At 43.8% G+C, this 26,945-nt stretch overlaps 1 protein-coding gene across 4 annotated transcripts in view; it reads left to right on the top strand.

Annotated features, from left to right (window-relative positions):
* Positions 1-18,026: 18,026 nt before the first annotated feature.
* The window catches only part of DCBLD1 (discoidin, CUB and LCCL domain containing 1), a 50,253-nt gene continuing 41,334 nt past the window's right edge, over positions 18,027-26,945 (top strand). The window contains exons 1-2 of one of the 4 annotated variants that reach the window (XM_053275509.1): positions 18,027-18,585; positions 18,739-18,804. In XM_053275509.1, the coding sequence (XP_053131484.1) occupies positions 18,483-18,585; positions 18,739-18,804 (169 nt within the window). In that variant the 5' untranslated portion in view covers positions 18,027-18,482. Of the gene's footprint in view, positions 18,586-18,738; positions 18,805-22,513; positions 22,520-26,945 lie in introns of those variants that run through there. The other 3 variants (XM_053275259.1, XM_053275328.1, XM_053275415.1) reach the window with 3 other exon arrangements.

Below are 26,945 nucleotides of genomic sequence, written 5' to 3' on the forward strand. Positions count from 1 at the left end.
ATGATGGCTATCTAGTAAAGAGAACATGTGTTTAGCTTTAGAGTTATATTATTAATAATAATAATTATTATTATAATTATTATAATTATTATTATTAATATATCAGATAAGACAATATATCAGACAAGACATAATAATAATTATTATTATTACTATCCCCTCTGTTGTTTGTAATCGCCATGACTCCACTTTCACAAATACTAAACAAAACAGGCCTCGGATACCAAACATCTAAAACATCAAGTAAAATAAACCATCTGCAGTACATGGACGATCTGAAGTTGTATGGAAAGTCCCAGTCAGAAATCGAATCACTGCTAAACCCTGTCCGTATATTCAGTAGGGATATAGCAATGGAGTTTGGACTAGACAAGTGTGCTGCATTAATAATGAAAAGAGGAAAAATAACAAAAATAGAAGGAATAGAACTGCCCAATGGAAGCAAGATCAAGAACCTGGAAGAGAAAGAACATTACAAATACTTGGGCTTTCTCCAGGCTGATAACATTGCACACACTGAAGTTAAAAGAAAAATTGGAAGTGAATACATCAGGAGAGTTAGAAAAATCCTCAAGTCCAAACTCAATGGCGGGTACAAGCCATAAACACCTGGGCTATACCTGTTATCAGATACACTCCAGGGATAATAGACTGGACCCAGGCAGAGCTAGAGACACTAGATCGTAAGATCAGGAAAATAATGACCATCAATCATGCTTTGCACCCTCACAGTGATATTGATAGGCTATACCTCCCTCGCAGTTCAGGTGGAAGAGGAATGCTGCAAGTTCATCAAACAGTAGAGGAGGAGAAAAGAGACCTTGAAGAATATATAAAGGACAGTTAAGAAGATGCACGTCAAATGGTCAATAATGAGAAACTCTTCAACACCAATGAAACAAAGCAGGCCTACAAGAAAGAACAAGTCAAGAACCGAGCAGAAAAATGGAGAAATAAGCCCCTACATGGTCAATATTTGCACAATATAAGTGGAAAATCAGACATCAGCAAGACCTGGCAATGGCTTAAGAATGGCAACTGGAAGAAAGAAACTGAAGGTTTAATACTGGCTGCACAGAACAGGCACTAAGAACAAATGCAATAAGAGCAAAAGTAGAAAAATCCACAACAAACAGCAAGTGTAGCCTTTGTAAAGAAGCAGATGAAACCGCGGACCACCTAATCAGCTGTTGTAAAAAGATCGCACAGAATGACTACAAACAATAGCATGACAAGGTAGCAGGGATGATACACTGGAACATCTGCAAAAAATACAAGCTACCTGTAGCCAAAAACTGGTAGGACCATAAAATTGAAAAAGTTGTAGAAAATGAAGATGCAAAAATATTATGGGATTTCCGACTACAAACAGACAAACATCTGCCACACAACACACTAGATATAACTGTAGTTGAGAATAAAGAAAACAAGGCAAAATAATCGACATAGCAATACCAGGGGATAGCAGAATAGAAGAAAAACAAATAGAAAAAATCACCAAATACAAAGATCTACAAATTGAAATTGAAAGGCTGTGGCAGAAAAAGACCAAAATAATCCCAGTGGTAATTGGCGCCCTAGGTGCAATTCCAAAACAACTTGAAGAGCACCTCAACACCATAGGGGCCACAGAAATCACGATCAGCCAGTTAGAAAAAGCAACTTTACTGGGAACAGCCTATATTCTGTGACAATATCTATAATAATAACAGCAACAACATTGATAATAAAATCCAGCCATCCCAGGTCCTTGGGAAGGACTCAATGTCTGGATAAAACAAACCAGTCAATAACACCTGTCTGACTGTGTAAATAATAATAATAATAATAATAATAATAATAATAATAATAATAATAATAATAATAATTCGATTTCTATACCACCCTTCCAAAAATGGCTCAGGGCGGTTTATACAGACAAATAACAAACAAATAAGATGGATCCCTGTCCCCAAAGAGCTCACAATCTAAAAAGAAACATAAGAGACACCAGCAACAGTCACTGGAGGTACTGTGTTGGAGGTGGATAGGGTCAGTTACACTCCCCCTGCTAAATAAAGATAATCACCACGTTAAAAGGTGCCTCTTTGCCAAGTTACCCCTATGTAAATTTCTGTAAATGCTGTGAATGGATACATCCAGTAAAACATATACTATTAATCAACTAAGAGGTCTTTAATCTGGAGTCAGCCATACTGCATTCCAGTTTGATCTTACAGTGGCTGCCCCAGCATAAAGATGAACTGAACTATACTTACAGACATTTAAACACAAGCTTTTAACATTGACTGCCCTTTGTCTGAGGTTGTATACTCAGGAAGTTGCACAGAGTGCATGGGGAAGAGTGTATATAAGAACCTAACTCATTCCTCCAGCCTTCCTGTGTTGATGGCCCTGCCCTAGCTAAATGGCAGCCTCCATTATAGACCTAAGAAGAGGTAAAATCAACCTAATTAAAACTCTAGGAAGTGAGCTGATGAACATATTACCAGAGAAGAGAAACTTTGCTTACCAGTCTGACCAAAGCAGAAACATCTTCCAGACTTCCAGATAAGTACGGTGACCTACTTATGACTGTTTATTTATTTAGGGCATTTATATACCGCTTTTCAGGCAAACCTCGCAAAATGGTTTTCTGTAAATGTAGAAATCCCATACAGCAATATGGTTCTCTAGCATTATCTTATAGCCTGTCAGGTGTTTGACAACTACCCCAGTTTTTGCTGTCCCAGCAGACAGGAAAAACAGGAGCTCCTCATACTTCTGGCGGGCTTCCATGAATGGCTGGGGTATAGGCTTGAGTGAGTATGAAGCAAATCCACTAAACCTTTCTAAGAGAAAATATTTTGAGTCTTCAAGCACTTATGCACATCACTAGTATCCCATCTGCAACCGCAATTTCTAGTACTTCGGATAAAGAATGGGGGGAAATCCCTTCCCAAATAGAGACATGTTTATGGGGGGCATATGGTCCCTGACCAAAGAGAGGCTTTGTAAAGCCCCACATTGCGAACAGAGAAATGTTAAGCTTCTCAACTGTATCATAGGCAGGTCAATGCTTCCATATATTCACTGGACTCTGTGCCGGTAGCTTACAGCACCAGGAAAGTATGCCTGGATGAAAGCTTATACAGCGACAAGTATGCTTAACCATACCACTGCTGTCAATCGTTCACATTTTATACGCATGAAATTGCCTGAGTAGAAGTGGGTTGGGGGTGAACCTCGCTGATGTTCCATTGCCATTATAGTCCAGGCACTAGTAGAACAGAAGAAACGCCTTTATAAATATTGTTACTTCCTTGAAAACAGAAAGGACTGAAATAAAGGGAAATGAAATTATTCTTTTTTTAGAAGTACACTACCCGCATTGCATGCTCATAAAATCTGCACTGTAATTAGAGTTTCTGAAAAATACTGTGACCCCTATGAGACCATTTTGGTGGTTCTTCTGCAGAATCATCCCCACCCCATAAATGTAGATATCTCATAAAGCAACTACAACAATAGATGTTGTTAGCCCAGCTAAGATTTGGTGTGAGAAACATGCAGGCCTTTGAGTTTCATAGAACTCATACATGATGCTTAACCTGAGGGGAAATGGTAGAAATATATAAATAATTAGCCACGTGCCGTTTCATCAGTGTTGGTTTTTGTGGTTTGCTAATCGGTTGCAAGAAATGATAGCAAGATTTTATTTGGTTAGAGACATCAAGATAACAGCAGGGAGAGGTAATGGAATAACTCAGGTTCATAGCTCCTGGGCCCACAGCAGTTCAGGCCGTTGTTCCAAGCTACCTTGGTTATGCAAAGGTGGGGTTAAAACCAGTGAAATCCACGTGTCTGCTGCCACACCTCCAATAATACCGCTTCGACCTGTGCATATGTAAACAGTTCATTGAAGAGACACTGGGGCCATTCACACAACCTACCAGGTAGGCAGGCAGTGGAAAGGCTTCCCAAACCTTGCCTGACCCACACATGATCGTTGGTTACTCAGTGGGAGCACAGAGTGCACTCCCACATGATCAGCCCGGCTCTGTGCAGTGTGGAACTCCTGTCCCAGCCTCCATGAATCCCACAATGCACCGCACAATGTGCGCAATTCATTGGGGGATTCCCCCAGGAGACGGGCACTCTAGGCACTCGTCATCTATGTGTCTGCTGGGGCTCAACATAGCCCCAGCAAACATATGAGCAGTTAGCTCAGGTTAAGGGAGCATTCACTCCCTTAACCTCGGCTAACAGCTGGATTTGAAAGCAGGGCTAGGCAGCACTGCCCTGCTGGGATCAGGTCCATATCCAATCCTGGCAGTTCTCATGCTTAGCCTAACCTGGACTGGGCATCCTTAGCCCAGGTTAGGCTGTGCTTGAGAACAGCCTCCCTACATCATCAGTAAGTATTTTTTTTTAATCCTGAATTTCTTGCAGCTGAAAGAAGTATGAATTTTATCTGATGATGTGCCTTGTGATACTCAAAATCTTACATATTCTATCACTGACCTAATGTGTGCCAATAGAAGATATCATTGTATCCATTTTGCGGGCAGTACCATTGTCAATGTGAACCTTATAGATGTTCTATTTTCCTTTGCCAGCACAGGATACTGTGCTGACATCCAGACTAACAAAGCATGTGCAGTGTGTTGAATTCCAAACTAAAGCATCATGTGGTTGCTTGTGCAGTGGAGGGGAGCAATTTTTACTAATCTCCCCTTCTCTTTGAAACACTCTGTGCTACTGAAAATATGTCCCTGAGGGCTGAGGGCTGCACAACCATCAGGGACATATTTTCAGGTGCACAGAGCACTTCAGATAGGCCACTTAATGGAACAGCGGGAAAATGACTTGACTAGCAAGCTAGAGGTTGCCGGTTTGAATCCCCACTGGTATGTTTCCCAGACTATGGGAAACGCCTATGTTGGGCAGCAGTGATATAGGAAGGTGCTGAAAGGCATCATCTCATACTGCACAGGAGATGGTAATGGTAAACCCCTCCTGTATTCTACCAAAAAAAACCCACGTGGCTCTGTGGTCACTAGGAGTCAACACAGTGGCACAACTTTACCTTTAGAACACAGGAACATAGGAAGCTGCCATATACTGATTCAAACCATTGGTCTATCTAGCTCAGTATTGTCTTCACAGACAGGCAGTGGCTTCTTCAAGGTTGCAGGCAGGAATCTCTCTCAGCCCTATCTTGAAGATGCCAGGGAGGGAACTTGGAACCTTCTGCTCTTCCCAGAGTGGTTCCATCCCCTGAGGGGAATATCTTAGAGTGCTCACACTTCTAGTCTCCCTTTCATATGCAACCAGGGCAGACCCTGCTTAGCTAAGGGGACAAGTCATGCTTGCTACCACAAGACCAGCTCTCCTCCTCGCACTTCAGAGAGAAGAGAAGAGTGGCAAAAAATAAAATTAAAAAAAAATCACCTCCCCCTGCACAAGTGCCTGTACTGCTTTAAAGTTACATAACACTGCATACATGCTTCCTTTCCTGCATGTCTACTTCATTAGTCTGGATGTCAGCCAGTGAATTTAGCAGATTTCTGTCTTTGAATGTCATTTATTTTAACAATTGCCCCTTATTTTGGAATCACACAGCTACATATAACATACTTTACTTCAAAACTCTTTTTTAAAAATCTAATATAAATTCTCCTATGGTGAGAATTAAGATTGAAAGCACTCAGGAATCCATCTTTTAAAATGTTTAATCCTACATTATTTGACTTTCCCTTTGGACTGTTTGTGATGGAAGACACAATGCCTAAATATGGGTCTCCCTGTTTATACATCATTGGTTCCATGGCATCATCATTTGCACCATCTAAGTGTCAGGCTCCCTTTTGACTTCGACATTTAGCTGCAGTCTGCAGTTCCCAAATAGATTGCAAAATCCTGCCACAAGATTTTTTTTTAAAAAAAATTTTTTAACTGTGGTACTTAAAATGTATCCACAATTATTTAAGAAGCCATAAAAGATTAATTTATCTTGGAAAGCTATTTACATAAAAGAAATAGATGCTTTCATTAACATTTCAACTAATATTTGTGTGTGGCCTACTATAAGCCAAGATCATATCTTTATCATTTCTAACATTGTGTTTTTATCTGATGTTATCATAGTTTAACAATGGCTAGTTTTCAGAGGAGAATGCTTTTCAGTCTCTTCTGGGTGAGCTTGTTCAACTCTCTCCTTAAGCAATGTGTGTAGCGAGGGTGACACTTTGTGGTCAGAACAGAGTATGACTTTGCTTTGGTCCCACTTCCTTGATTTCATTTTATGTTCTCTAGGAAGGGCTGATATTGTTTAAACCAATTGGAGTTTTTATCACAGACTTCAAGGCAATCTGTTGGCAGATAAGATTTGGCTTATTTTAAGCCAAATTTAACACTAAATGAGCACAATCTACCAGAATACAGCTTCTATGTAAGCTGCATTGAAATGAATGGGAGGGAGCAGCAGAAATAGGCCTGAGATGGGTTGGTATAATCACTGATGTTACACTGATATTATACTGATGTAACCACTGGTAACTACCTGTCTCTTCTGTGAATTTCCTAGACAGAAGAGATACTGGGGGACTTTCTCACAAGTAAAACAGTGTGCATGTTCTTCAGGCACAGTCTAGTACTTTCGCTTTTTTGACAATACTTCTCCGAAATTTCTATGTTTCTATTTCTGTGTGACTATGTGGTTCAAGAGGCAAAGGTGGATATCTTGACCAGATCTGCAGCATATTATATAAGATTTTTCCTGCAAGCCATTCCAACTGTCATGTTATATTATTATTGACTGACATCCAGACACGAATGCTGCAAGGATGCTGTGCTAGCTAATTCCAGTAAGTTGAGAGCTTGTGCTCCAAACAGGTATTGCACTGGTGCGCCAGGTAGCATCTGCACAAACCATGGTGTGCCCCCTGCTGTAAAATCTCTTCTTCAGTGCATGAGGAATACACAGACTGCATTTGCCCCTATGAATCTTCCAAAGCCCTCAGATTCTCAAATGGAGCCCTTCTCTCAGCCCCCCTATTGACACAAATTTGGCTGGTGGGGACCAGAGATAGGGCTTAGTAAACCTCCCCCCCCCCGTATTTGGAATGCCCTCTCAGAAGGGCTTCATCCAGAGGCGTATCTAGGGAAAATAGTGCCTAGGGCAAGCACTGAAATTGCGCCCCCTGTCCAAACATCTGACACCCATCTGATTATCTGTACATAGTGCCAAACTGAATATGTGTACAGTGACTCATATTATATTAATTTTTTAAAAAAATTAAATTAAAAAATTTAATTTAAAAAAAATTAAAAATTTTTAATTTTTTTTAAAAAATGTTTTTTTAAAAATTACCTGTAGCCACTTTGGGGGGCTTCCTAAAGGCTGTAGGGGGGTCTGCAAAGGTTTCCCCTCCCCTCTCTGGCCTTGAGGGCCTCACAGGGACCATTTCAGTATGTGCAGTGGCCATTTTATATATCTATCTATCTATCTATCTATATATAAAATGGCCACTGAAAACAAAATGGCGACTGCGCATGCTCAAATGGCCTCTGTGAGGCTTGGCATGGCCTAGGGCCTCACAGAGGCCATTTGAGCATGCACGGTGGCCATTTTGTTTTCAGCAACCATTTTACTTTTTAAAATTTTTTAGAAAAATGGCACCCCCCTTCAAGTGGTGCCCAGGGCACGTGCCCTGCCTGCCCTACCCCTAGATACGCCCCTGGCTTCATCAGTCTCCTTCCTTGATTAGTTTTAGAAAGAATTTAAACCTCCTCCTTTTTTTTTGGAGCAGCTTTGAAAAAACAGCTGTAATTGGCTTTCCAGAGTTAATTAGTTTTAATCCTGACTGCTATTTTATCTTGTGTATCTGCTTCTGCCTTATATTGTATTTTATGATGGTTTATTGTGTCTTATTGTCTTTTATTATTTTATTGTGGATTTTATGCTTTTATTCTTTTACTGTAAGGTGCCCCATGCAGCAGTGTGCTGGTGGGGTGGGATATCAATATTTTAAATAAATAAATACAAGTTTAAATAAGAACAGCCGTGCTGGATAAGGCCTAAGGCCTATTTAGTCCAGAATCCTGTTTCACGCAGTGGCCCACCAGTTGCCTCTGAGGAGCCCACAGGTAAGAGCTGAGGGCATGCCCTCTCACCTGCTGTTGCTCCCCTGCAACTGCTATTTAGAGGCACCTTGCCTCTTAGGCAGGAGATGGCCTATAGCCACCAGACTAGTAGCCATTGATAGACTTGTCCTCCATGAATTTATCTAAGCCCTTCTTAAAGCCATTCAGGTTGATGGCTGTTACCTAATCTTGTGGCAAAGAATTCCATAGGTTATTTATGCTTTGTGTGAAAAAGTACTTCCTTTTTTACACAAGTTTCAGGGAATGAGGCAAAGCTTTTCACTCTCTCCTGTTTGTTGCACAAGCAGACCAAGAGATTGATTAACCTTGAGCATCTGTGCTCAGTTACGTGACCTTTGTGTGTGCGGGTGGGGGTGGTAGGGTTTACATTCAATAGATAAGAATTGAACTTTCACGTAGTTGGTACAACATAATTCAGTCTACAGCCTAATAACTTCCGCATGCATATGTCTTAAATTTCCAAAACATTTGGAATGTTTAGTTAAAAGAATGTTTTTATTAAACTATAAGTTACTTAAAACACACACAATTTTTTTTATCATATTTCCTCATCCTTTTTATGCCTTCCCTACCTTTTTGATGTCTTACTAAGTGCATCAATTTCAACTGTAACTAAAATGTTCCAACTCCTGTTCAACCAGTCTGTTCAACCCTCTGCTGATTTCCACTTAGTTGCCACTTTGAGTGCCATTTTCACTAAGAATTTTGCCCCCTTTTCTCTTCTTGTCCTCTGCTTAACGAAAGTATCCTAGAGCCTTCTGGCACCATTTCCCCCACTTCCCTGCAATGTGTCTAGTACACACTCCTCAGTACATGCAGCCTGTTCATCTACGCTTCTGAGCAATCCCTTAGTGACACATTAAGGCAAAGAAAAAATGTGTAGTATTCATGCTCAAGGATCACAGAGTAATTTAACACCCTCCCTTCCACAGATCACAAAAATAGACAGATTTTTTTCCATGACATGACACAGATTAATCCCTGAAGATGATGTACAGCTGGTAATCTGCAAGGCAACCCTACATTATGTTGCAATGAAACATAAATTTAGCCTCTTGAAATGCTCTTTGGATTATTACTTCACCCCGCTGGGTCGTATTCAGCAGGGACTTTTACCATGTTGCATGCTCTGCTACCCTGTAATAAAACACATATTCCTTATAAGAAATGAGATGGGCTAACTATTTGACAAATATATGGGGCTTAGAACATGTTTGTTTGTTAGTTAGATTTATATCCCACTTTTCAGATGTCAGGTCCTCAAAGCAGCTTTCAACATCTTAAATTAAAATGGCTGACATATTGTAACATTGCCAATAACCCCTAGATCCTCAAGTATTACCCTTGGATCTCCGCCCACTTATGAATTATAATTTTAAAATTAAAATTCATGAAGAATAAAGGAGGCATGGTATTTTATTATAAATGATGTTTTGGGGAAGCTACCTTTAGCAATAGACCTAGTTTTCCACTGTCCACTGGGACCTACCCCATGAACTCCTGCTTATTCATTTTAGTTTCTATTTTAAAAATAGTTAGCCTATCTTAATTCTTTTGAGGTATATGTGGTTTATTATAGGGCAGCAAAGCATGCAACATGGTAAAAAGCCCTGCTGAATGCAGGCGACTTTATATTCATTTATATTCTGCTCTTCCTCAAAAGAGCCCAGAATGTTGTACATGGTTATGTTTTATCTTTACAAAAACCCTGTGAGGTAGGTTAGGCTGAGAGATAAATGACTGGCCCAGAGTCACTCAGTGAGTTTCATGACTGAGTGGACATTTGAACTCAGGTTTCCTCAGTCCTAGTCCAACACTCTAACCACTACACCATCGGATGTGGTTCATTTTCAAAATATGATTAAAAATGTCACTGCATAGCATGACTGAGTTTGTAGCATATGGGGGACGTGGGTGTGTGAGAATTCTGTGACTCAAGCTTTGTGCTTAAAGGAAAGTGCAGCAGCCTGATTGTATCCTCCTTCAGTACTCTCTCCTTCATGCTATATGATTGGGCTTAAAAGCCCTGATTTGGAATCAGGGAGGGATACAACTGTTCCGCCTGCAACAGAACCAGGAGGACTAGTCCCTTTTCTATTGCTGATGCAGCATCAATCACCAGTATTGCTGCTCTGGTGTTTGTTGCCTGCCTCTGATTGGAACATAGGAAGCTGCCTTATACCGAGTCGAACCACTGGTCCATTTAGCTCAGCCTCTACACAGACTGGCAGCAGCTTCTCCCAGGCTGCAGGCAGGAGTCTCTCTCAGCCCTATCTTGGAGGTGCTACCAGGGAGGGAACTTGTAGCCTTCTGCATGCAAGCAGCTCTTCCCAAAGAAGCCCCACCCCCTGAGGGGAATCTCTTCCAATGCTCACATGTGGTCTCCCATTCAAATGCAAACCAGGCTGGACCCTGCTTAGCAAAGGGGACAACTCAGGGCATGGCTATGCCTCCACTTCTGCAGGACCAGCCTGTCTCCTGGGCAGACCTAAGGAGTCAACTAGGACACTGTGGTGTTTTTGGTTAATCCATTCATTGATCCAGGCTGCTTTTGAATGGGGCTTGAGTTACTTGCATTCCAGTCCTGGCCCATAGAATGCAACCTGGAAAGATATGCCAATAAATATGAACAGTCATGAAGAGAAGGAATGACTAATTCATGCAATAGTGAGAACAGATGAAAATGTGAGAATGGATTTGTCATGGTTCATTCTGTCTGGAATACAAAAGAAAAGCAGATGCTGATGCACATAAAGCAATGCACTACCTCAATGCTAGAGACTTCTGATTGGAAGTGATTAGGATGTCAAGTATGTCTGTACATAACACCCTGAAAGGAATTCTCCCTGAATTACCTGGTGCCAAGGAGAAATGAATTTATGACATCCTGTGTCATACTTCTCCCCAATTAAGAAATGATTTATGTAAGACCTTACAGTGCTTCATTCCTTACTCCTAAATTTGACACACTAGCCAATTTTGTGCAGACAGATTTTTCTAATTGATCACTAGGAGTGGGGAAGAGGTAATAATTTTACTTCTATAAAATAAAATAAAATTCAGTCATATGTTCTCCATGAAAGAATGCACTGTAGCAATGACTCTGTGGTCATTTTAGAGTATCTTATATGAAATGACTAAGAAAAATAATCACACCCAAGATTACATTTGGGTTGGTAGTCACTTGAAGGTTAATTATTATCTTATAGTTCCTTGTTGTAAGCTGGAACTTTTATCTTTACCCTCCTGAGGCAGGTGGTCTTGTAAGAATACAGTAGTCTAACGTGTAACATAGGATAGATTTATACAACCCAGTGATGTTTTGTTTATCATTATTTATCATGCATGAACCATTTGTAATATACTCAAGGCCATTTATGTTTTATTCATCCTCACAGTTTCCCACTTTGCTACCAAGTTATTGTGTAGCTCCAACATGCCATTTAAATATTTGGTAATTTTATTTATTTATTTATTTAGATCTGCAAACTGTGAGAGGTGGGCGGCAATAAATTTTGAATGGGTTTAAAGATCCATCCATGCACCCAGTGTCCTCCCATCCCCAGTCCACACACACATGGAATGTAAAAATCTCCTTTGTAAGTGTGCAGTCCAACAGACACCTAGGGCTCCCAAGTTTTAAAACCTGAATGTAAAAGGCCTGTGAGAACAAAAAGGTCTTTACCTGGCATCTAAAATAATGTACCTGCACCTGCAATCACACAGCCATGTGAGAAATAGTATGCTGGGGCCAATCTCAACAACCTGGATCTTAAATGCTCTAGCATGGGCATTACCATTTGAGCATCTATACTAGGACTGCAATCCTAAGCATAGTTACATGAAATAAGACCATTAAACATTCTGGGACATGCTTATGAGTAAACATGTTCAAGAGTACACCATCGAAGAAATGGATGGTGCAAAAAACAAAAAATAAAATCTGGTAACCAACTCAAAAGCCTGGACTTTACACAAAACAAATTCTGACAACAAGCCCAGTGGTCAACAGACCGTCTGGTGAACGGGAAATCTTATTAAAGTTTTCACTATGCTTTACACTAGGTGGCACTGTGACATGATTTACATTAGACTTTGGAATTAAAAAGAAACATTCCCATATCCTGTAGGGGTTGCAATGCTTTCTATTATCTAATGCTACTCAGAAAGCATTCCTTGAGTTCACTGAAGTAGAAAGGGGAGTCATGCCTCAACTTTGTGCCAGGAAAAATAAAGGCACAGGTAACTGGATAACCGCACTTTTGTTCAGTCTGTATTACTTAAGCAATGTCTGCATTCATGCATCCCTACATTCCTCTTTTTACCTGACTCTAAAGACTGAAACTTTCCTCTTTAAATAGACATTCCTGGCACAGAAGAATCCTTGGCCAACACTAGTTCAGAAAGAGTGCAGATATGGCTTCCTGTGCCATCACTGTAGCAGGCACTTCTTGACACTGAAATAGATGCAGGGGTGAATGGGTGCCAAAGCGCACCTAATGTGGATACAATAAGCCGCTCTGCCGAAGCACACGCACTGTCATCAACAAGAACAAGTTAGTCTGTGCAACTGTTGCAGAATTCACTTCAGCAGCACCTCAGTGACATAAAACCAGGACATAAAGGTTTTATATTAGCACGCAGTAACCGGTGACCTAGGCCAAATCTAGCTGCTTAAGAAAGGACACTCACCCACCTTAGTTCCCACCTAGAGGCAAAAGTGGTGTGGGGGAACTGGCATCTGTGGCAACAGCATTGCTGGTTTGGACATGGGAGTCAAAATACTGACCCAGGATGCCGTGTTTCCTCATTAAAATGACCCCCAATGAAAACCAGCAGTTGACCAGCCTGTGTGCATAACATGGAGAGCATATTGTTGCTAACAGTTCAGATTTATATGACGCTAGTTGCTAGGTGCTAAAGCTCATCTGCTGGGAAGCCACACCCTCCCTTAATCCTACACACGTAGGGGCTCATAGTGCATACTCAGTTCTGAGGGGAACCAAGAGAGAGAATGACAGAGAGAGTTAGTTTTGTAAATAACTGTCTTATCATCAATGGGGAACTTGAAACAATTTTTTTAACCTCCACTAGTCACTTCTAAAGCTTTTTTAAAAATAAAGAATACCACCTGAAATTCAAAATATGTGAGTGGCTCTGGATTTAAAAAATCATTTTCACGCAAACTTGCATTTCTATCCAAGCTTCAAGTCCACTAAATGTTGTAAATAAAATAATATCTAGCAAATTAAGTCCCCCTGACTGGGTGACTGTAAACTTGTTCTCTCTACAGCTGTTTTAAAAAGACCTGCCAGGCCACCTTACGATTAGAATTCAGGCACAACCATCCTGCTTCCTCAGGGTTACACACACACACACACACACACACACACACACACACACACACACACACATATTAACCTCAATTGATATAAAGGAGTATGCTGCTGCCTTCTGTATTTTAGAAGTGGCTATATTGTTTTACCATTTCAGTTTTAGTTTTGATTAAACTGTGTATTGCCTTGGGAGCCTTCGAGGCAAAAAGGCAATTCATACATTTTATAAATAAATAAATGTCCTCAGGACAGGTCACTGTGGGAGGCAGGGCTGGCTTGCTAAGCTGGGTTACGTTTTGGGTAGCTACAGGGCTACATTGGCCCAGTTGGACTTGGCCGAGGACTAGCTTATGGCTGTGGGAACCTGTCAGGATTTGCACGGCATTTGTTCCCTAATAAGAAATGATGGAGAATGATGGCTTTCATTCCATGAGGATTGCCACTGTTGAATGCTGAGCATGCCCTTAGCAAACTGCATGCAATTTGTGCCAACCAGCATTCCCCATTCTAGGGATGACCCCTTCACCAATTCAGTTCTGCCTGGTCAAGGCTCCTTCAGGATGGTATTTCTTTAGCAAGCAATGTTTTAACCATGCCATATCATATCAGGGCCATCATCAACAACAAAACCTGCAAGATGCAGCCTGATTTGTGTGTTTCAATGACATTATGGCCCTTTTGTTGTACAGAGTTGCCTTGGAAATGCACACAGAACATAAAGCAATCCCTAGAGTAGAAAGCCTTGCCAGTGTTTCCCGAAGATCAGATAACCACCTGCAGCAATGCTCACAAAAGTTCACTCTGCAATAAATTACGCTGTAAGGTGCCACAGACTTTTTGTCTTCTTTGCTGCAAAGGTCTAAGACAGCTACTCTTTTGGAATCATTGGCCTGGTTCACAGATGCATACTGACTGCATACATGTATCCTCCCAAACACAAGATCCTATGGGAAAGCTATGGTGTGAACTCGTCTCTGGACAGTACACAAAGATTGCCCACAGCCATTTCTGTGATTGCAGTGAGTGGAGAAAGCAAAATAGCCTTCCTCTGTGATCAAACTGAGATTTCTTCATGTGATCTTGAACATGTGGGGGGAAAGCAGTATGCTCACATGGATGAATTGGCTATTCAGTATTCAGAATTTTTGCAAAGAACCTAAGCAGAATGCTTGTAACTCAAACAACTTGACTTTTCACTCACTCATAAACACAACCTGCTGTCATTGCCTTGGTGTTGACCTGCCCTGTTTGCAGTGACCACTGTGTGACAGTATTTTATGCAGACTGGGAGAGAAGTGTGCAAGGAAGTGCCCAGCAAGTTTGGCTCAGGAGTGATACATATCTCTGGAGATTACGAAAGGGGTCATGAAAAATAGGCTGTTAAACCTGGAACAGATTAGAAAGACAGTCATGCATGAGACACTTCACTAAACCAGCCAGGAGACAGGGATTTGTTCTCACTGATGTGGAATAATGACTGGAGAAAATGATACATAAATGATAGTCAGCCATTTATTCTAGCCCAGAGAAGCTCAAATGGGAGAAAATGAGAAATGTTATGCACACCAAACTCTAGTGTGGTGAAATGAAGGAATGATGAACTAAAAGGTATATAGCTCCAGATAGGCTAGTGTGGTGCTGTTCTTCATCACAATAGCAAGAAACAAAAATGGTATTTTATCATGGCAAAAGTTCACTAGACCAAAGACAGATAGTTAATATGGGCTTGACTGTTCTATTCACACATAGAATGGACTGAAATTTCCCGATTCCTGGAGCAGTTGAACATTCCAGGGGCAGCTGTCACCAGTCTGTGTAGAGAGAGGAAACCGAATTGGACAATACTGCCTGATTGCCGTCCCAGTCGAATAATGGTTCAAGTCTCACCCACCTTCAGCATATGCTTTCCCACATAATCACAGGAGGCAGGGGAGGGAGGGATAGTTTGAACCATCCCACATCACTCAATGTAAATACTACTTTGTAAATACTTTATAGTATTTAAGTTTTGTGATGGGAGGCAGTTTGCATCTCCCCCCACCCTAATTATTCAGCAGCAGCAGGATGATAGGTAGAGATCTGCATGCACACACACACCTCGTTGTGCATTTGGACAGGCCGGGGGCACAGTATTGTCCAAACTTTTTAGTTTAGAAAAAAAGACGACTGCGAGGAGACATGATAGAGGTCTATAAAATCATGCATGGTGTGGAGAAAGTGAATAGAGAGCAATTCTTCTCCCTCTCCCATAACACTAGAACCAGGGGTCATCCCATGAAATTGATTGCCGGGAAAGCTAGGACGAACAAACGGAAGTACTTTTTCACACAATGCATAATCCACTTGTGGAATTCTCTGCCACAAGATGTGGTGACAGCCAACAACCTGGATGGCTTTAAGAAGGGTTTGGATAACTTTATGGAGGAGAGGTCTATCAATGGCTACCAGTCAGAGGGCTGTGGGCCACCTCCAGCCTCAAAAGTAGGATGCCTCTGAATACCAGTTGCAGGGGAGTGAGAGCGGGAGAGAGGGCATGCCCTCAACTCCTGTCTGTGGCTTCCGGCAGCATCTGGTGGGCCACTGTGTGAAACAGGATGCTGGACTAGATGGGCCTTGGGCCTGATCCAGCAGGGCTGTTCTTATGTTCTTAAACTGGCCCAGTGCTGAAGACCTGGCTGTGCTTTGTAAAGTCTGCAGGATGAGCAGGCAGGTACCTGGGCAGGCAATGCTAGTTTTTAAGAGCAGCATAAAGAGCAGCTAGTTTTTAAAAGCAACACTTGGAGACCCTCAAAACTGCTTTTTGCCAGCCACGGGCAAGAACTTGCAAATCGCAGATGAGCTGGTAGAATTGTGCCTGGATGATAAGGCTGAGAGAATCATCTATATTATTAATTCTCCAAGACAGACCATGCGTGGGGACGTGGTAAGTAAGCAATTGGCTGACAGAGTTTGCAAGCAGAAGCATCTGACTGGGCAGTGGGGATTCCATATGCAGACAGGGAGAAGGAGCATGTGAGAGCAGAAGCACCCTGGTGATTGTGCAGTGGGGATTTCATATGCAGATAGGGGGGAGGAGCCTGTGATGGTTAAGGTCAGTTTGAATGCAACTGTTACTGGTGGGAAGATGTTCTTGATTGTAGAGGAGAGGAATCTATATATATATAAAGGATAGCAGGCAGGGGTCTGCAAAAAGATGGGTCGTGAGGGAGGAAAGAGCCCCTTCAGGAGAAGAAGGATGCCGTTGTGTGAATTAAATGAGGAAACAAGATGAACAAAATCTGTTAACTCAGGAAGGGAGAGAGAGAGAGAATGAACATGAAGGGAGGGAGAAGAAAGGGGAAAAGCGAGTGGAGGAGAGAGAAAGGGAGGAAAAGAAGGGAGGAGGAAGAGAGACAGAAGGAAGGGCAAGGGACAGGCCTGAGCCTGTCAGCAGCCTTGACAGGAGAATGAGTGGCCATGGTGGCACTGGCAACAAGGAAGGGTCCAGGCAACCACTGCTGCTGTTTGGGGCTACTGAGGCCATTGTAAGAGGGAGGCAGGCAGGCAAGGGATGGGCCTGGGGCTGTCAGCGGCCTGAGGAGAACGAGCGGCCAGGGTGGTGGCAGCAGCGAGGAACGGCCTGGTCAACCACTGCTGCTGCTTCCAGAGGGAGGAGCAGGAGTGGGGTTCAGGTGAGGGTGGGGAGGTTTCTGGGGATAGGGGGCTGCAGCTTGGCCAATAGGCGGCAGCAATGCTGCAGCCATGACCAAGATGGGTGAGGGGGATGGAAGCAACGGGATGGATGAGAAGCAGGAGTGCAGCTCAGGCAAGGGTGGGGAGATCTCCAAGATGAGGGGAGCAATCAAGTACTAATGCGCAGATGCTCTAGAGCGTGCAAGAGTTCCAGCATTGAAGTGGAGAGAAATAATGGTGGCAGCCAGGATGCAGAGGTGGAGGGCTGGCAGGCGAAGTCCCTTCGGCCAGAAGAGGTGGGTGGATGGCGGGCAAAGCCCCACTGGCCAGGAAGAGGAGGCGGTGGCTTGGAGAAATAATGGCGGCGGCAAGGAGGTGGGCAGGCGGTGAGCAAAGCCCTACTAGCCAGGAGGAGGAGGAGGAGGGAGGCGGCGGCGGGATGGCCTGGCCCTGGCCTGCCCAATGGGGAGCGGTGCAGGGGGGGAGAGCGAGCGAGCGAGCTGCGGGGGGGGAGAGCGAGCGAGCTGTGGGGGGGGAGAGCGAGCGAACTGCGGGGGGAGAGCGAGCGAGCTGCGGGGGGAGAGCGAGCGAGTGAGCGGTGGGGGGATGCCACAGGCTCAGTGCACAACTGCACAGATGCTCTGTGCGGGGTCAGCTAGTATGATTCTAAATCTCCTTGAACTTAAAACAGCAGCAGCAACCAAAAACTGATGCCAGGTAGGAGGGTTCCTCCTAGTTTGCGATGCGCAGTGATGGTTTCCCACGAGGAAGTGTTCGAACTCCGCCCCCCCGAGAAGAGAAGTTTCCGTCCTCACCAGGGAGCAGCCCTAGGAGCCCTCGCCTGCAGACGTTCGACTCGGAGTCGACGAGGGGAAACAAAACCCGGGGGAAGGAAATCCAAAAGGCTGCGGTTGCAGGTCTCGCAACGGAAGAAAGGGGGCGCCTGCTGCTGCGTGGACCTGCGAGACTCTCCTAGCGTAGGAGGAGGACGGCCGAGCTGGGCAGTGCAAGGCAACTCGGGGCCGCCCCGCCGCAAGGTCCAATGGGAAGAGAGGCGCTGCTTGCCTTGCCTAAGCCTTCCTCGTCCCTTTTCCTCCCTCCGGAGGTGCGGTTCTCGTGCCGCGTCTGGGGGCAAAGCCGCTTTTTATTTTAGCTTTTAGGGCGGTTGCTGAAGCGAGGGTCCTATCCCTAGAAGGAAAGCAAGCGGGCGGGCTTGGGCTGGCTGCTTCTTCTTCTACTTCAGTTCAAGCAGACGGCGGGAGCAGCAGCAAAGAGTGGAGGCGGCGGCGCGGAAGAGGCAGCTCTGCCCCTGAGCTCGGTGGGGCCATGGGCTGCAGCAGCCGGCGCTTGGGGGCTGCTCTCTCCCTGCGGCTTCTTCTCGCCGAGCTGCTGCTGCTGCTGCTGTTTGGGAGCTCTGCGGAAAAGCTCGGTAAGTCGGGATCGCTGGGGCTGGTTGGCGCATTCCCTCGCCTAGGAAAGTTCGGTGGCTCCGGCTTGAGCGCGGGGTTGTGGGTGGGGGGAGCGAGGGTGTGGGTATCAATCAATGCACGAGATGGGGACGCTTGTGGTTATCCCTTTCTAGGAGGCCAGATGTCCTCTGCCTTCGAAGAAAGGCCCTTTATCCCAGGAAGAAGCATCAGTTGCGAAGGTGTGTGATTGTTTCTGAAATCCCCAGCTTGATTTCGCTTCTCTCGCCCCCCCCCCCTTTTAATCGAAGGGTGCTGTTTATTCGGAGTGGCTGCAGGGTGGATTAATGTCCTGCCCTTTCAGCGAAAAGCTGTGGCTGGAGCGGGGATTCTAATCTGTATTGTTAAATGCCTGTGCATGCATGACCAAAGGCTAGAAGTGATTTGGGATTTATGAGCAAAAAGTACTAGGGGATGGTTTTGTCTCTTCAGCTGTTAATACATAGCCTGCTTTAGCTCGGTGTTTCCAAAATGGGTAGCAACTCCCTATGTTGGGGCCTCCAAGTTCTGCTGTGATGAACAAGTAGTCCTGCTTGGCAGATGTTTTAGAACTGAAGCTGACAGACCTGATGGAGCAGCTCCTTGTCCTCCAGCTCTCTGAAGCAGTTCTCACACAGAGAGTCTGTGCATACAGTGGCTTTCTCCTCCATTTCAGGGCAGAAGCACCTCCTTGCACACATGGAGTTGCTGCTTCTGTTGAAGTGAATGAAGAAGATTGTTTGCATGGGAGCTGCAGAGTTATAAGACTGAAGTAGTATGTTCTGGGCTTTGTTTGAGTTCTGCAGGACAGATGCTGGAGATCCGGCTATTTCCATATTTGATGTTGGCTAATTCAAGCACACTTTACTAGGGAAGTGCAAGCAGGTTTGGAACCAGGTTCAGAAGTCAAACTGATTCAGTTCGAAGGTTTGGGGTCAAACCGAACCACCCCCTGTTTGGCTAGACTGAATCCCCTCTCCAGCCTATTTGGGGGCTCGTGAACCTTTTTAATGTTAAAAATGTTTTAAATTTTTTTTAACTTGCTTCCTCGGGGGGGGGTTCTCCAAGGCAACGGGGTGGGGGGTGTCTGTGAAGGTTCCCCCTCCTCCACCAGCCTTGCTTCTTTAAAAATGGCCTGGTTTGGCCATTCTTTGGCCTGTTCGGGCCTTTCCTCTGGCTCGATGGCCACGCAGAGGCACATTGCACAGGTGTGGCGGCCTCCAAAATGGCCACCGTGCCTGGGGAAGGCCCAAATGGGCTGAAGAATGGTCAAACCGGGCCATTTTTGAAGGAAGAAAGGCTGGCGGGGGGGGAACCTCAGTGGACCCTCCCCACCGCTGCCTCTGAGAAAACCCCCCCCAGAGGGTAAGATTTTTTTGAAAAAAATATATGTTAAAAAGGTCCAGAGCCCCCTGAACCAAACTGGGGGGTGGGGGAGGGTTTGAGGGGGTGCTGGACCGAACTGGTCCAGTTCAGGTTTAGATTCGAACCAGACTGGACTAGCTGCTTCCGTGCACAACCCTACACTTTACCGCAATGACTTTGATTCTTGTAGAAACTGAGTCACATCACAGTTTCCAAAAGTCACTCCTGAACTTTAATGTGACATAGTTAACATTTTGGAATTTTTAAATGTAATTTAAAAGCTTTAAGATTTTACACTTGTTTTGCTTTGTAGTTCCATCTTAAAACTCATTTAGCTTGTCAACACAGCTCCTAAAAAGTCTGAATTAGAAAAATGGTAAACCATAAAATAGAAAAAGTTAATTACTTTGTTTCTGCCCTTCGGTGCCTTGTTAACCCATGCTAACTGGGCATAACCCTTGCTAACTGGGCAAAGAGGCACCTATTAACTGTGGTGATTCTCTTTATTTAGCAAGGGGAGAGTAATCGGCCCTATCAACCCCCAGCACAGTACCTCTAGTGACTGTTGCTGGTGTCTATCTAATGTTTCTTTTTAGCTTATGAGCCTTTTGGGGACAGGAAGCCATCTTTTTTTTTTCCCCCTATGTAAACCGCTTTGGAAACTTTTGTTGAAAAGCGGTATATGAGTAGTAGCAGTAGTGGTTGTCTGGAATTTCAAAACAAGCTTTATAAAAACATAAATTATTTTTTCTATCTAATCTTAGTATTCTTTCTCTCTAGCTACCTCTGTGCTCCTGAGGTGAACTTTGCTCTCTCTAACTCTTCGTGAAATGTGGGGGATTTCCACCACAAAAACCCAGAACTGCCCACTTTTTAAAGAGAATGGATGGGTCTGGGTTGTCAGATGCAAATGTCTCAATTAAGGGACATTATGGTGTGTAGTTACTGTTCTGAAACTATTGAGTTGCTGAAATAAGGGGCATTTGTTATGTACTGTGTGAAGCTGTGACATCTGGCAGTCCTAAAGGGAGGACAACCTAAATATTCTTTTGATTACAAAGAAATGTTGAACTGCACACAAGGGATTTCTTTAAGGAAACAGAATTGCCAAATCATGTTTTTCCTATACCAGTTTAATAGTAGAGAGTTTCCTCATTTGGTCCTCAATTCCCTTCCCCTTCTCAGTACCTTTTGCTGAGTCTGTGGCAGCTGGGAAATGTGTCCCTGCCACTGTAACCATGAATTATGCTGTTTTAGCTGATTTCAGTGCTTTATATAGTTTGACCCAGTTAATCCATGCCTAGTTTATCCATGGGTCTGAGTAGTTACAGGATTATAACAGTAACCTATCTCTTACGTTCAGTCTGTGTATGGACGGTTTTTTATTTTGTTTTTTAAAATGTGTTTAGTTCTTCTAAATACCAAATTAACAAGTGGGGTCTTGCAGAGGGAGAGTGAAGTGTATTGGTGAAGAATGTAAGCCAGGAAGCCAGGTTTAAACCTCAGCTCAGTCCTGAGCTTACTAAGTGGCTTGCCTAAAACCACCATCTCTTTTTTGCCTCCATCTGCATTGTGGCAAGTGATAATACTGCCCTGTCTCTTGTAGGATTGATGTAAAGGTGTCTGAGATATTGTGAATTTCTGTGAATACTCAGTATTCAAAGAATACATAAAGGTGGTGGTTATATGACAGGAAGCCCTTGCAAGAGTTTTTCTAATTCAGGACTTGACAGATCCCAGGTGCCAGGGAGCCATGGCACCTAGAAATTTAACTGTGGCATCTAGACTAAAATGTTAAGAGGTTGAGTTATTAAATAAAATCGCTACTTGCTCCAGGCAGCCCTATTTCTTAAAGTATGTTACTTGTAAAGGGGATAAAGAGAAGTCTGTTTGTCTCTCCCCCTCCTCAACATCTGTCACTAAGCCTGGTAATTTTGTCAAATGGGGTTGAGACTGCCTTGGTCAGCCTGATGATTGATATCCAATTAGGTATTGACAAAGGGAGTGTGACCAGTTTTCCCTCTAACAGGGATTCCCAGATGTTGACTACAACTCCCATAATCTTCAAGCAAAAGCCTTTGAAGCTGGGGATTCTGGGAGTTGTAGTTAACAGCATCTGGGAATCCCTGTTAGAGGGAACACTGAGTGTGACTCTGCTGATACTTTTGGATCTCTCAGCAGCTTTCAGTACCGTTGACCATGGTATCCTGGGTCGTCTGAGGGAGCTGCCACTGTTTTACGGTGGTTCTGTTCCTACCCTGAGCTGAGATTCCAGAAGGTGTCACTTGGAGACTACTGCTCTGCACAGTGAGAGTTACTGTATGGAGTTCCACAAGGCTCCATACTGTTGCCAATGCTGTTTAACATCTACATTAAACTATCAGGAGAGATCATAAGGAGATTTGGTTCAGGGTGTTATCAATATGTTGATGACACCCAAATCTATTTCTCCCTGTCAGCTTCATCAGGAAATGCAACAACTTCCCTAAATGCCTGTCTGGAGGCAGTCGTGGGCAGGATAGCAAACTGATATTGAATCCAAATAAGACAGAGGTACTGATTGGGGGAGGGGGTCAAGACCCGAGAGATGGTTTAGAGCTGCCTGTTCTGGTTGGGCTTACATTGCCCCTGAAAGATCACACGTGCTCCCGGGGAGGACATGGCAGTGCCTGTTGGCAGCAAAGCAGGGCCCAGTCAACCACTGTTGCTGTTTGGGGCTACCGAGGCCATTGGCAGCAGCGAGGAAGGGCCCAGTCTGCTGCTGCTGCTGCTCCTGTGGTGGGGGGGGGAGCAGGAGTGGGCCTCGGGTGAGGTTGGGGAGGTCTCTGGGGATAGGGGGCTGTAGCTTGGCCAGTCAGCCCCAGCAACGCTGCAGCTGTGACCAGGAGTAAAGGGATGGAGGAGTGACCAAGAGGGGTGAGGGGGATGGAAACAACCGGATGGAGGGGCAGGAGTGTGGCTCAGGTGAGGGTGGAGATCTCTCTGAGGTGAGGGGTCTTTGGCAGGAGGTGATGGGAGCAATCAAGTACCAGCATGCAGATGCTCTGCACATGTTAAGCTAGTACAATTAGCAAAATGCTTATGCTGCTTTCCACTGACAACTCCTGAGTCCCCTAGAAGGGAACAAGAACATCTAGAAAACTAGCCAAGGAAATGGCCAGCAGTGAAATAGTTAACGTTCAAGTTTAAGATAACAAGTCTTGTGGCACCCTGAAGGTTAACAAACTTATTTTAACATAAGCTTTTGTGAACTAAAACTTGCATCTGGCCAAATGGACTCTAGTCCACAAAGGCTTATGCTAAAATAGATTTGTTCACTTTTAAGGTGCCACAAGACAAGTTGCAACAGACTAGCACAGGGCTACCCTTCTAAAAGTTGTTTTAGGTTAAATTGGATCCTAACAGACTACAAACATGACAGTCCATTACAGTGAATGGAAATAATAATTTCTCCAAGTTCTATCTTAGTATGGTTCAGTGCTTTAAAAAATGGCTTATATTGTCATGGTTAGCTTCCCAAGAGCAAAGCTGTAACATTTTTGTTTTTCTTTTCATTCACACCCCAAGAAAACAGATTACCACGAAGTCTGTAACACTGACAGAAATGGTAAAAGAGAGAGTCTGTGAATCTTGAAAGTTATTCACCATCAAAGGCAATATTAAAGCTAACTCAGCAAAGTTAAAGCAAACTCAGCAAAGAGGCACCTTTTAAAAGTGGTGATTCTCTTTATTTAGCAGGGGTAGAGCAACTGACCCTTGCCATCCCCAGCACAGCATCCCTCCAGTGGCTGTTGCTGGTGTCTTATCATTTGTTTTAAGATTGTGAGCTCTTTGGGGACAGGGGGCCATTTTTATTTATTCATATCTATGTAAACTGCTTTGGGAACGTTTGTTGAAAAGTGGGGTATAAACATTCATCTCATTTGTATATAAATGTGTGTCTTATTTGTATTTGTTGGATATTTAATATTGGGCCATGATCTGCCAAGAAGTTTTCCCACTCAAGCCCCACTGAAAAGAATGGCTTTACAATACAAGGACCATGTTCTCCCATTCATTTCAATGAGTCTGAATTTTTCAGTAGGTTGTTATTTTACTCTTTACTGCTGATTTTTAAAATAAAGTCTCCTCGTGTACTTTGCTCTCTGTAATTTTGTGCTGTTGGAGCTCCTGTGTTTCATCTTCTTGGCATGTTGCCATTTGCTAAGACCTGGAGAACATGATACAGTTCAGGAAGCACTAAAATAAGCTGTTTTTGTAAAGCATCCTGTTTTCAGTGGCTTTAAAGTCATCATACACCATGGTGTATATAGACTTAATAAAAATGCACAGATCTAGCAAAATGTCTGCTCAGCATTCTAAAGTTGCTTAAGGTTTAGTGTGACTAAAACTTGACCTAATCCTTTGAGATTAATTCTTTTATTTAGAATTATTATTGAGATTAATTCTTTTATTTAGGTGTCTAATGGTTTTGTAATTCTCATTAATCCTGTTCTTGTGGCACTCCTGCAATTTGTTTGATATTATTACAACATTTTTCTAATTAAATTTTGCATGTTTTAAGTATGGGCTGCCATTATTTAAACTGCCTGACACACTAATTGGAATGACTACTTTGTCTAGATTTGTAGCAAATATTTAAAATATTTATATGTTTCCATTCTTCATAAATGATGACTTTTCTTGTGGCTTACAAGAAAAAATGTAGTGTTTTAATACAGTTTCAGCCCTTGGGTCAGTGCTGGCTCATTGCCTTTCACTACTTGAGGTAAATGGCAATGAACCATTTGCTTCCTTGCTTGCCCTACCCCTGCCTCACTGGCCTCAGTGCTGCCCATCTCCCCCCTGCTCACCAGACTCACCTCTGCTGCTGCTACCACCATTGCTTGATATCACATTGCTTGATATCACCAGTGAGGCAGAGTGGATGGAGTATGCATCCAGCAGTGGCCACCTCACCCACTGTTTTCTCCTCATCCCACTGCTGCACCTTCAGCTTCTCACTCTCTCTCCCACTCTAGCAACGGGTTTGTCTGCTTTGCCTGCTCCATTTCTGCTGCCTGAGGCCATCCCCACGTATACCATGGTGACAAATGTTTATATACCGCTTCTCAACAAAAGTTCCCAAAGCAGTTTATTTGTATTTATATGTATACATATTGTATACTCATACATATTTAGGTGTATTTATATAAATACATAAAGTGGCTCCCTCTCCCCAAAGGGCTCACAATCTAAAAAAGAAACATAAGAGAGACACCAGCAACAGGCACTGGAGGTATGCTGTGTGCTACACCTAGTTTCATGGCGGGGGGGTACCTGAACCAACCCCATACCCCCGCCCGGCATGGCCATCACCCCACCTAGTTTCACCAGGGAGCTGCCCTTGCTGTGACTAACCTTTTGATTCGTTTCCAGTTTTTCTTGGTTAGACTGCTGCTGTATTGCCATAGGCTTACTTGCACTCTTGTTCTTGAAAAAGGTGTCAAAACTTGAATTAAAATTATTACTCAGACAGTCCATTAGTGAGATGCAGGCAAGAATGTTTCTTAGAGGCATTTCTGAAGCTTAATGCATGCTTCTGACTTGTATTCAATTTATAGCATAATTGAAAACACACGATTATGATAGTTTTTTAAGCAGTTTGGTAACTATTCCAGGAAGAAGCAAAAACTGCTTTCAGGCAAGCAGTTCAGGCCCACCTACTCTAGATGCTGCAGCTGCACTTTCCACTGTGTTCCCTCTGAGCAGCCAGAGGTCAACCACTTTCCACTGAGTTCCCTCTCAGCAGTGTTCCCTCAGCAGCCAGGGGTCAACTAATTTTGGCTGGCCTTGGTGGCCAACCAAACATTTGTGATCACCAGCTCCCTCCTCTGAGGGGCATAGAGTCTTGTCCTTGGCCTCACACGGCACATCTAAATTGCAGGGCAAGGTCGGGAATGATCCGCTGCTCCCATTACCAGCTCCAGGCTTCAAGTGGATGGAATGTTCCTTAGCCCTCCTCTTTAGCTGAGAGCTGGAAAGAGGGGTGGGGGCGTGTTTGGCCACGGTGTTTGCCTTCACAAATGCAGTTGTCTGAGCAGGCCCTTTGCCTCCTCCCTCTAATTTCAGCCTGGAGGGGTGAGTTGAGGAGAGTGTCAGCATGACATTGTGCTTACTGGGTATTTGGAGTACCTTGAAGGTGCAGTGCTAAGAAGAAATGTTCTAGAGCTGGAAGGAAGTAGAGGCAGGGAGAAGCGGCTGGTCTGTTAGGCCCTGTGCTGGTAAGGTACTCCAAGCACCTTGGCAATGCAGCAGTCAAGCCCCAATTCCAGGGAGGCAGTGAAGAAGCACAACTTTATTGTGAGAAGGATCCCCACTTCTGTATAAAGCTGGGAGGAAGGATGGGGTTCATCACACTCATGTTTGGGAGGTGATACACTTGCTGTGGCAAGAAAAAAAGTGAAGCCCTGATTATAGCTACTCCTTCTCCCAATCCAAGTACTGATGATTTTCTCCCTTGTAGCAGTGAGACAGATACTGTCTAGACTTCAGAGCACTTCTGTGTCCCACCAGCTGAGAAGGACAAGGGGAAGGGATGGGAATCAATCCAAGTAATAAACCTGAGAACAAATCCCAAGCTGTACAGGAAACATCATGGTTTATTGTGGACTGACATGTTTCGAGTTGAAGACTTTCCCAGAAGGTTAACAAACTGCAACTGTTTTCTGAAAGGGAACTGCTTATGCTCATACTCCCAGTTTTCTTTAATAACTCCTAAGACAACCCAGAAGGAACTTCATACCTCTGGGCTAAAAAGTTGGAATGTATTCCTGACACAGAAAAGTGCATTGTTTCCATACCCCTTTGAAGTTTCCCCTCTCTTATTCCACTGGCTTAAAAAATAAAAAAATAAATAAAAACCCAACAAAGCAATGTGCACTGTTGAGAGTGCAGTCATGCCTTCTGTAATGGCAGCGTGAGGAGATAATGGAGCAGG

The sequence above is a fragment of the Hemicordylus capensis genome, chromosome 1, assembly GCF_027244095.1.
Source record: "Hemicordylus capensis ecotype Gifberg chromosome 1, rHemCap1.1.pri, whole genome shotgun sequence".
Taxonomy (NCBI): Eukaryota; Metazoa; Chordata; class Lepidosauria; order Squamata; family Cordylidae; genus Hemicordylus; species Hemicordylus capensis.